The following is a 12,153-nucleotide window of genomic DNA, read 5'->3' as shown; positions in this document are numbered from 1 at the left end:
GCGCCCCAGCGCGCGCACCACGCCGTCCTCCAGCAGCACGTCGGCCACCTGCGAGGCGTCGTCGTTGACCACGCGGCCCCCACGGATGAGGAGGCGCCGCGGCGCCGCCATGGCCAGGGGCGCGCGGGGAGAGCAGCCCGGGGCGCGCCGAGGCCTGGCTCGCGGGGAAGTCCCGGGGCGGGGGCCCGATCCCGCTGGGGAGGGAGGGTTTTGAACCGGCCACAGGTGCGGGCTCCGCCCCGATCCCACCCCACCCCACCCCCCGGGAGGGCTGGGCCGGGGGGCCGGGCCCGGAGCGCGCCCGCGGGGACGCCGCCCGGCCGCCGGGCCGGTCCGCCGGGCTGGGGGTCATTGGAAGGTCTTGGCGTGCGGGGCTTTGAGGGTCGTGTTTTCGTCCATGTGCAAGGTGCTTTGGGGAAGGAAAGAAATGGGGGGGGGAGGCGGGGACCCCGGGGCGCCACCCCCCCCCCGGCGGCAATACGAGCCCCAGATCAGAACCGAGCTGCTGCATCCGATTTCCTTCTAGTTATTCGTTAATCACTCGAGGAGCAAATCAGCCCAGTCTCAGCGATCAGCTGGCACGGAGCCGGAAAGACTGATTTAATCCGTTAGAATCCAAAATGACCTACATGATCTCCACTGTTTTCTAGGGCTTAATGACACCACGCTTTAATGGGGGCAATGGCAGTTATTTAAAGGCCTAGGTTTAGCTATGTACTGGTGGCTCACCCCTGTCATCCTAACCACTCAGGAAACAGATCTGAGGATGACGGTTCAAACCCAGCCCAGGCAGGAAAGTCCATCAGACTCTTATCTCCAATTAACCACCAGAAAATCAGAAATGGCGCTGTGGCTCAGGGACAGCACCCAGGCCCCGAGTTCAAGCCCCACGACCTACAAAAGAGAAAGGGGGGGGGGACCTAGGCTATGTTCCAGATTTTCCACTGTCTGTGGTTACATCTTTGATTCCCCCCTTTTTTTTTGACTCTCTTGGTTCGTTATTTTTCTAATTTATTCATTTAAGTTAATTTACTTACATAAACTATCGATTTATTTTGGTGCCAGTCCTGAAGGCTTAAACTCAGGGCCTGGGCACTGTCCCTGAGCTTTTTTACTCAAGGCTAACACTACCACTTGAGCCACATCTACACTTGAGCCACATCTCCACTTGCAGGGGTTTTGTTTGTCTATTTTGTGGTTAATTGGAGATAAGAGTCACCTGGATTTTCTTGCCCAGGATGGCTTCCAACCTTGATCCTCAGATTTCAGCCTCCCAAGTAGCTATGCTGGTAGGTTTGAGCCACCAGCCCCTGGGCTTTCATTTTCACTTATAAAAAGAATGTTTGTGCTCGTCTTGCAGATTTTCTTTGAGAAACAGATATGACGTCAGATACAAATGAACAACATCAGGCAGGAAGTGTCACACACATTTATTTAACAAATACTTACCTTGCAAAGATCAATTGTGGTGGAGGCCTGTATTGAGAGCCTCAGGGAGCTTGGAGCCAGTGAGGACACATACACATGCTCATTACATCAAACTGAAAATTTGTCTTGAGGGCAGAGATAAGAGTGCAGAGGAGGGGTGAGAGTTTATTTCTGGCTGAAAGAAAACTAGCTGTGGAGGGCTCACAAAGAGGGACAAAGGCAGATGTAGAGGATATGTGTGTGTAGGGGTGAGGGGGAAGGTGAGAAAGTACTGCTTCCTTTGGAGGGGGCTGGTGGCAAGAGGCAAGGAGGATGGAGTGGCCTAGTTGCGATCCTGAGCTCTGGGTAGCTAAGGATAGATGCACTTTTACTTACAGGGGACGGAAGAGGAGAAGACAAGTTCGCCATGGAAAGAGAACAGGTGTGCAGAAGCCCAAAGAGGAAAATAGGATGGAATTCCATCAGAAGGCTGGATGGTGTGGTGGACATATTCTGCCATCTTTGTGTCTGTTTGTCTGTCTATCTATCTATCTATAATCTATCATCTATCCATCCATCCCTGAATGTTTTCATATGTTTATAATTTAGATTTAAATTCACATATGAGAGAAAACACGAGCCATTTCTCTTTCAGAGCCTAATTTACCTCACTTAGCAACAACAAAAAAAATTTTTTTAGCTCCATCCATTTCCCCAGGTTTCCTTTAAACTGGAGAGATAGTTTCTTTGAGTTGGAAGATTAGATGTCATACCTGACCTCAGAGATGGCAGTTTCAGTAGTGGCATGCAAAGTGTTACTATTACTAAATCTACTCAAGCTTTAGATTGCCTAAGTCTCAAAATAATTAAAAATTAGAAAGCATCAAATAGATAGAGTCCCATAGATTTGGCTGTCAAGCAGGGAACATTAAAAATAAAAAAAGACCAAGAAGGTTATATAATTATTGTCAAGGGACCTTTGTGTGAAGGAGAAAGGGGGTAATTATGCACATAATGAAACTCCTACAAGCTGTGCAAGTCAATGCTACCCTAGAGAAAAAGATTAGGTGTGAGCATGCCTATGATGTCCTTTCTGAATCAGTCTAGATGAATGATTTCTAAGGTTTCCTTATCCTGGACATTTTATATCATGCAATTCCCTGCAACACAACACAAAACAAACTTCTCACATTTAATTAACTCAGACTTTTGTGAGAAAAGGAGCTTGTGGAATGTCACCAAGGCTGGAGGAAATGGCTTACTGAGGTTCACAATAGTAGGAGAAAGGGGAGAAAATTCAGGAATTGCTGGCTGGCTGAGCAGAAGGGTCTGCCTTCCCTTTTCTAGCCATCCACACCTCACCTTGCAGGGCAAGAAGCTGAACCTAAGCAAACGTGCTGAGAGGAGTTTTAATGTTGTTTTTTTTTTTTTTTGTCTCATTTAACCATCCTTTTACCCAGACATGTCAACCCCCTGGTCCCTATGTGGATGGAATTCCTTGGCAGTCCTGAGTTTATGTCCCATCAGTGATAGATGTGTGAACAGCAGGTCTGCAGCATAGAAGGGGTGGAGAAGCGGGGAATTGACTGAGGAATTTGAATGAGGAGTCTGGTCTGGGCTTTGAGATCAGTTTCTGTTGTGAAACGTGGGCAATTCCCCTACTCACCCGGCTTCTGTCTCTACAGCTGAATGATGAGATCTACATTGGTAAGCCCTTCTAACACTTAGCCTTCACACTCGGAGACTTTTGTGAATCTGTTAACAGAGCACCTCGTGTATTTCTAAATGGAACTTTTCTCAAGTCCCACTGAGTGGCTTGGAGCCTGGAGCAGCCTTGTTTCCTAGATTCAGATTTCTCCTCTTGGATCAAGCCAATAGGCTTGAAAGGGAGCCACCTTCAGAGAGGAATTAGGAAACAAAGTGTGGCAGTTGTCAGGATCTGAATGTCAAAACTTAGTCTATGCAACAGTATTAGGAGGCGAGATCTGAAGGAAGTGATTTAGTTAGGGTCTTTTTTTGTGTGTGTGAAAATACCGTACAGAAGGGTTAGAATTACATGAGGAGCAAGGTAATGAGTACATTTCTTATCCATCATTGTTGCCTCCAACAGGCTTCACTTAACATTTGGTCCTTTTGTCCTTTTGTCCCTTCTCAGGATAGCCAACAAGATGCTGTTTGGAAGTAACCTCAACACCTTGACAGCAAACCTTTGCAGCACTTTGATTGTGGACTTCCCAAACTCCCAAAAATGTGAGAAATAAATTTCATTGTAAATCTCCCAGCCTGAGGTGTTTTGTTATAGCAGCACAAATGGACTACAACAGTACTGTTTTCCTCCTCCCTCTTCTTCCTCCCCTTCCTCCTTCTCCTTCCCCTCTTCCTTTTCCCCCTCCTCTTCCCCCTCCCTCTCCTTCTTCCCCCTCCTCCACCCCCTCATGCTGTGGTTGGGGATAGAACCCAGGTTCTTTTGTTTGTTTAACTGTATTTTTTTTGTCTTTTCTTTTTTGGTACTGGGGATCGAACCCAGGACGTTGCACTTGCTAGGCTAGCTACATCCAAGCCCAAACCCAGGTTCTTAGCCATATAAGCTCAGAGCTCTACAACTGAGGCCCCAACTAGACTTTTGCTTTTAAAAGTCCTTGGGATGAAAGGGCAGCATTTTTTTGGTCACTGTTCTCTGTGATGATATCCAAGCCAAGCAGAAATGGTTACTAACATGCATCTCCCAAGGTATAGTCATCCTTGAAGCCCTGCTGCCCTGGGGTGGGGTGGGGTAGCTAATGTAGCTAAGGTTTCCCGAGCATTCACCTTTAGTCAGTACTGGGCCAAATGTTTTACCTGCATTATTTTACGTATCCCTCAAGACATCTATTTAAGCTAAGTAAGATTTCTGCCTTTGATAGGTGACCCTTTTGAGGCCATGGTTTTCTGAAGCAATATAAAAGCAAATGTGGGAGGGCAGAGTTCTCATTCTGGAACCTATCATTTACCCACAAGTAACTCTATACTTCAGAGCCAGTTTACTAAGGTCTACCTTTACTCTGAAAACTCACCCAACTTGGCAGCACTATTCCTACCCAGATAAACAGAACAAAACCCTTGATGGCCAGGTCTAAAGCCAAAAGTTGAGTGTATTAGGATTTTTTTTTGCAGGGGCGAGGTGCAGGGAGGAGATCTTTGGGGGGTCTGATTTCAGCCAGAAGAGCAGACACTATTTCAGTACTCATAGTACTACAGTAATGGAGACATGACACAAGTAAGGTTGATGACCAAGAAGTCAGGTGAACCAGTGCAGACTCACAACCATGAGCTGGGAGAGTCGGTGAACGTGTGCTTCCATCTGTCTGTGCTTCTCTCTCCATCTCCCTCGCAGTGGGACTTGTGCCTCTCTGCAAGCATCATTTTCTGCACCACCTCTTTTTACCATCTTATATTTCTCAAATGTAAATGTAAGGAATCGAGTTCTCTATCTTCCCCAATTTCATTAAAAATGTGCTTCACATTACACGAATACTTGTGTGGGGCAGCAGGTTACACATTTATCAGATGTCAGATGCTGACATCTGAGGGTCACGGTTCAAAGCCAGTTGGGGAAGACAAGTTGGTGACTCAGCTCTAAATAGCAAAAAAAGGTCAAAACTGGAGGTGTGACTCAAATGGTAGAGCACCAGCTGTGAGAAGATCTCATTAACTTTTCATTTTACTTTGTCCTCATTACATTGTGGGTCTTTAGTGTTTGTTCCATGTTAATAAGGTCACAAGAGTCTCATTTAAACATTTTTGCAGTTACAAATTGTTTTCATATCATTTTCTTATTTTATAAAAAATTACATTTATAATGGATTTCACAGTCATACACAAATATATATATATATATATACAATTTATACATGAGGTTACAGCCAAGAAGGTTATCCAGTACTTAAAGTTTTATCACAGACTAGTTTTGCTAATTTTTTCCCCACCATCTTTACCCTCCTCATGTCACTTCAGTGTCAATGGATTTGTTTAGATAATAATAAAGTTCCCTTTCTCTTATTTCCTGTCATTTGTTTTCAATTCCATCTTTTGATTTCCGGATAGTTTAAGTGTTACCAAACAAATTATTCATCTGTGTTGCAAAGTAAGTCATTGTAATGCCTAATGCCCACCACTAGATGGCATTTTTTTCTTTTACAGGTGTCTCACATGCCAGGAAAGCAAGTTTCCTCACTCCAGCCATTACATGGCTTATTAAGACCACTTATGTCTTTAGCTTATTCTTTTTTTTGGGGGGGGGGAAGAGGGTGCCTGAATTCTGGAAGTGGGCGCTATCCCTCAGCTCTTCAGCTCAAGGCTAGTGCTCTACCACTTGAGCCACAGCACCACTTCTGGTTTTCTGGTGGTTAATTGGAGATAAGAGTCTCATAGACTCCTTCCTGGGCTGGCTTTGAACCGTGATTCTCAGATCTCAGCCTCTTGAGTAGCTAGGATTACAGGTGTGAGCCACTGGTACCCGGCTTTAGCTTTCTCTTGCCATTAAAAAACTGGTGTTATTCCTGAGGTCTCAGCATTTATATTGATACACAGTTGCTATCCTGTCTTCAAATTGAAAAGGAAATGGCCCATTTGTTCCTTTTAATATTACTAACATATATATCATTTTGTGGACATCTGTAAGTTTCCAGTCTACTTTCATATTACAATATTATGAATTTCCAGGTTTATACATATAGATTGACCTTACAAAGATTTATTACTGGGAGTTCTTTAAATAATAAGCCTGTTTTCCATTTCTAATATTATTACATAGCTCACATATCATTGATTTACATAGTCATATTTGGGTAATTAACTTTGATATCAGCTATACTTGAATAAGATGTATACTCGGAAGTGTGTCAATCTCAAAATGTTAATGTTACATAAATAAAAGAGATTATTCAATCACTCACTAAGTTTGAAATACCTTGAAAATGCTTCTCATTCTTTTCTGAGAAGAGATTAATGTATATGGCACCTTGAAAATCTGAATAAGTGACATTTATATATAAGGCATTTTCACCATCATAAAAACTTATATTTTCCTTTCAATGAACTTAAGGAACAACAAAACATATTAACTAGAAATGAAGTGAAAGCAGACAATATTCAAGGCAATGAACTTTCATTTATATGCAGTTAAAACTAAGAAATCTTCAAGGGTTAGAGGAATTCTCAGGCAAAGCTATATATTTGGAGCTGAATAGGCTTTATAGAAGAAAGAAATTATAGGGACTATTCTTCCAGTCATTCAATATTCTTAGTAAAATCATGTTTGGGGTGCTATCTCATTCCCAGTTCCACAACTAGGCCTGCACCTAGCATTTGTAATGCTCAGGGCAGGAGTGTGGAGGGTGAACCCTGGTCCTTTCCCCAGGCTTTGTGTTGTCTTGAGAGAGGCTTCGTAGTCTTGTGTATGGATACCCCAGCCTCTGGACAGCTTCATTGTTCCACAGAGACAAATCAAGAAAAGGCACCAGGCAACCAGGAAGCCAAGCTGTGGGTTTAGGCCATTTGACAGTAAACTAGATATTCTAGATGCCAAAAAATGTGGTCTACAAGTGGCTCAGAGCCACTCATATCTCCCTGACTGGTCACTTAAGGTGTTCAATGGTATTTATGTGAGTGTGTGTGTATGAGTGTGTGTGTGTGTGTATATTTTTATTTTTCTGTTGGTTGTGGGCCTGAACTCTGGGCCTGGGCGTTGTCCCTCAGCTCTTCAGCTCAAGGCTAGCGCTTTACTACTTGAGCCACAGCACCACTTCCGGCTTTTTCTGTTTATGTGGTGCTGAGGAATCAAACCCAGGGCCTCAGGCATGCAAGGCAAGCACTCTACCAATGAATCACCTTCCCAGTCCCAAGGTATTTATATTTATAGTTTTAAAAATTTACATTTAAAATTATATATTATAGTTAAATAAATTTTTATTAATAGTTTTTCAACCTTCACTTAAACTGATTTTGGCTCATTTTCATCAACTCCCAAAGAAGCCTCATTCCCACTGTTCAAGAGGCCTGCAGCCTGACTGACCTTCACAGAGATGACTTGCTAGAGGCCCTGACCTCCTTTTCTTTAGCGTTTACTTCAGAAAACGTGGACTTGGAAGTCTTTGTTTTGCCTAGTGAAAATATTTTCTCTCAGTCTCTTGCTAGCTTTGTTCTCAAGGACCTGAGAGCCATCCCTTTCAATGCAATGATTCCCCCAAACAGTCTGTGGGAGGACAAGAGGCTCACTTCAATTAGAGGCAATTAGCATACATAAAAAAGCTAATCAACATGGATGAGACTTGCCCTAATGTCCTCTAGTACTTGCCACTGACTCATCCTAGTTCTTAAAAACCTGAGTCTGTCTGCTCTCCCCTTTCCACTCTGAACCTTCCTTGCCTGTTTAATGCTCTCCTGCGCAGTTTTCCTTTGGCATTCACCTTCTCTCAAATTCCTTTCCCCTTCCTTAGATTTGAGCAAACTCTATTTTCTATTTCCATAACTTTGCCTTTTCTGGGTGTTTTGAATATGGGATTGTATTGCTCATGGCTTTTGTTGGTTATGTATCTTGTAATGGATATTTAGATATATTCTACGGTTTTGGCCATTACAAATAATGTTGCTATGAACTAATGCTTCTTTTTTTCGTATGGACATGTTCTCACTTCTTGGGTATATATTTAGGAGTGGAATTTCTGGCTCATATGGTAAATATTTAAATTGTGCAGCAAGGCCAGCCTGATTTTATGAAGTGATTGCATCAATATGTATTGAAGCAGTAATGGCTGAGACCTCCATCTTCTCTAGTTATCTACATAAATACCTTAATCTGCCAGGCCTGGCTCATGACTATAATCCTAGCTACTCAGGATCTGAGGATCGTGTTTCAAAGCCAGCACCTGCAAGAAAGTCCATGAGACTCTTATCTCCAATAAACCACCAGAAAACCAGAAGCGGCCTTGTGGCTCAAAAGGCATTGAGCTAAAGAACTGAGGGACAGCCCCACGCCAGAGTTCAAGCCCCAACAACAACAACAAACCACACCTTAATCTATTTCATTATGCCTGCTTTCCATCCTACTGATGGTTGTTTTTAAATTTCCCCCCATCCCCCAATTTTTTTCATTCCTTGCCACTTCAGTTCCAGGGTTTGACCCTCATAGGTATGTGTTATTCTCACTTTCCAGCTGAGACAGAAAGGCCAGTAAGATCAAATGACTTACTCAGTGTCACTCTAGTGGGCTGGGAATGTGCCTTAGTGGTAGAGGGTTTGCCTTGAATGCATGAAGTCCTGGGTTCAATTCTTCAGTACCACATAAACAGAAAAAAGCCAGAAGTGGCACTGTGGCTCAAGTGGAAGAGTGCTAGCTTTGAGCATAGAGAGGCCATGAATTCAAGCCCCAGGACTGGAAAAAACAAACAAAAACTCAACAACAAAAACCCTGGTGGTGGAACTAGAATTGAGGCATGATGGGCCAGACTCCAAAGCCTGCATCTTCCAACTTTTGACACTAATTTCTCCTTAATCAAGCTTCCCTGTGGCTCTTAGGATATTAAGCTTTTTTTTTTTTTTTTTTGGCTTCTACTTCCTTCCAATACATAGCAAAACCCACCCTGACATGTCTTTGTCTTGCAAAAACATTCTTAGCAAATTCTTTTTTAAAGATACTGCCATCAAATCTTGTGTGTCTGTAGATATGATGCCCTCATCCTGTGATGTTCTAACACTAGTCCAAAGTTGACCCCCTCTGCCCCCCAAATTTTATTAATCCTCAAAATGTCATTTAAAGGAAATCTGCAGAAGACGGAAGATACCATAAACCCTTTGCTATTTTAAAGTGGAGTCTTTCTTTCTGTGCAGACAGATTCAGTGTGGCTGGTCATATCTTAGCACTTCTGAGAATTAGTCCTAGGAAGCCTTGTGCTTCTATCATGTAGGGAAGCACACGTAGCCCAGTGTAAGGACTATGAAGAGCTCTGGCCAGCACCAGCACTGACTCACCAGCCACGAGTTAAGTGATTTGTGACTGCATAAAAGTTAGGAGTAATCTGTTATGCAGCAATAAGTAGTCAAGACATGTATGAGGTCTTTATTATTATCCTTACAATAATCTTATGAGATAGCTTTGATCATTATGGTGATAAATCTGTCACAGTGACTTTGGATAACCCAATCTAAAGACTAGTTTTTCCTGATTGTTGTGTAACTTCACCTTACAGTCCATGTTAGAACTGTGAAGTCAGACATAACTAAGCTTAAATCTTTTTTATTTCTTTTTTTAGGTAGTAGTAAAAGAGAAAATTAATTATGATCTAGGCCCCAGGGACAGCATCTTGATCTAGTACGTTGAAACCAGGTATCAAAGAGGAATGCAAACTAATAGAACATATTAATGAAATCCATTATATTAGAATCCAAAGAAGAATCATGAGTATCTCTACAGATGCTGGCAAGGATTGTAGTGAAATTCAGCATCTGTTCCTAAAAATATGCTTAAAATAGGGATTAGCGGGTAATGTGAGGACTAAATCTATTTCAGTACCTCACTGTTGTATTGTCAGTGTTATTTAACACCGTTCCAGAGTACTAGACAATCCAAATTAAGACACTCGGAAGTATGTTAACTGGAACAGTTTACTGATCTGTGTTTCAGATGACATAATTGTGTGGTTGAAAAATATAAAATGACAAACATAAGCACTACTACGAAAGTTTAAGAACATGAAGTTTTGGGGCTGGATAAGAAATTTACACCAAAAACCATACTAGCTTTTCTATATACTAAAATTTAGTTAAGTAAATAAATGGGAAAAAATTTTTACCTATGGCAAAATGATAAAACTTGTGAGAATACATTCTTTAAAAACATGTCTAAAGCAGAATGTAAATAATATGTAGAAAACAACAAGACACGAGGGCCATTAGAGAAGGTGTCATGATTTAGATGAAAAGTAGACAACGATGTCCAATTACCTACTGTACATTAACCTCTAATAGTAAACCTATCCAGAAAAAAACGCTTTGTAAACTCAGGAAGTTGACTCTGAAGTTCAAATGTCAAAATAAGACTACCTGAAATGTATTTTAAAATGAGTTATTATACAATGAAGTATTAGTACAAAGAGATGCAGATTGATTGGGAGAACAGAATTAGTTTTAAAACACAGAAATATTGTGGAAATTTACTATATACAAATTCTATTTCAATGGGGTGCTGGTGCCTCACTGTTCAAAGCCAGCCTGGGCAGGAGACTGTGAGACTCTTATTTCCAATTAACCACCAGAAAACTCTAAATGAAACTTTGGCTCAAAGTGGTAGAGTGCTAGCTGTGGGCAGAAAATCACAGGGCCAATGCCCAAGATTTGAGTTCAAAGCTTATGCCGACCAAAAAAAAAGTTCTATTTCAAATCAGTAAAGAGAATTATTTAGTAGCTTTGGGAAAACTAGGTAACTCCTGGAAAGAGACCAAAAAAGCCCTGAATTTAGAGAAATAATTAATTTAAAGATGCATAAATATTCAAATTCTAATGACATATTTCCACATGAGAAAGGGTATAGCAAACATGCGCTGTATAACCTACACTACAATGTATGGCACTGATACACATATAGTATATGTTTATATACTGTATGTCAAATATATGATTTTTTCTGTAGAAATATACAAGAATCTGGTGTCATTTCAAAATGGAACTAAAAGATGGGTTTCAGGAGCAGGAGAGGAACTTACCTTTTACTGTTTAAACCAGGGAACTGTATAAGTCAATTAAAAAACAACACAAAACAAAATATGTCAGCAGTATGCACAAGACTCTATGTTTGATCCCCAGAACTTGAGGGAAAAAAACAGAGAAAATAAAACCACCAACCTCTCTGGTGGATAAGACTATTAGGGCCTACATACATTAGAGGTGATTTGGGAATGTCTGGTCCCTGGGCTGTAAATGGCCAGCGAACTCACTTGATCTGGCCCAACTTCAAGTGGGACTTGAAATTAGATAAATCTAGCTTCATCAATAACGTGAAATTAAAAAATCTAGGCATGTGAATGCTATAAATATTCACATTGGCCCTTTGCAGAAGAAAAATGCTTCCCATCCCTAAAAAGATGACTAATTTGCTAATCTGAATTCTGCCAGTACAATATTTTGTATATGAAAATAATAAAAAGGGTATATTATATGAGACACATCAATTAGGAGACAGTTTTCTTAATAGGTAAAGTGATATTCAAGTGTGTAGGGAATTTTACCCTTTGAGTAAGCTACTGCTTTACCACAAGGTTGCTACATCTCCTTCCATTTTCTTCTAAATGTATTACGTACTCTGATGCCTGAATTTGTACATGCGTCTAGATTCAACGGGAACAAAGAACAACTTTGGTTTAAAAAGTACCTCAAGGCAATAAAAAAAATCATTTTAATTTCTGATACATATTAAAACATTTTAGTCAGTTCTTCCTGACAGCATAACAGGACAAATACACAAGACCTCAAACATGCTTTAAAATGACATTCAGCAAAGTATTTAAAATTTAATAAATAGCAATAATCACACACAGATACATTTTTCATACTCAATCATTAAGCTACTAAAACAGACAGCTAAAGAATAAATAAATAGGAATTAACAATAAAAAAACCCTGGGTTTTTGCAACTCACTATACTTAAAAGGGGGGGCAATTTGAATTTTTAAATTTGCTTTTCTTCCAGAGTATAGCATGACCCCCATGAATAAA

At 41.1% G+C, this 12,153-nt stretch overlaps 1 protein-coding gene across 1 annotated transcript in view; it reads right to left on the bottom strand.

Annotated features, from left to right (window-relative positions):
• Positions 1 to 134, bottom strand: part of Dpys (dihydropyrimidinase) — a 72,802-nt gene extending 72,668 nt beyond the window's left edge. Inside the window, 1 exon segment of the mRNA XM_013012585.1 lies at positions 3 to 134. Coding sequence (XP_012868039.1) covers positions 3 to 111 — 109 coding nt within the window. The 5' untranslated portion in view covers positions 112 to 134.
• Between the last annotated feature and the right edge of the window lie 12,019 nt (positions 135 to 12,153).

The sequence above is a fragment of the Dipodomys ordii genome, unplaced genomic scaffold (genome assembly GCF_000151885.1).
Source record: "Dipodomys ordii isolate 6190 unplaced genomic scaffold, Dord_2.0 Scaffold17, whole genome shotgun sequence".
NCBI classification, from domain to species: Eukaryota; Metazoa; Chordata; class Mammalia; order Rodentia; family Heteromyidae; genus Dipodomys; species Dipodomys ordii.
The sequence above is the reverse complement of the archived record's forward strand: the minus strand, read 5'-3'. Positions and strand labels throughout refer to the sequence as shown.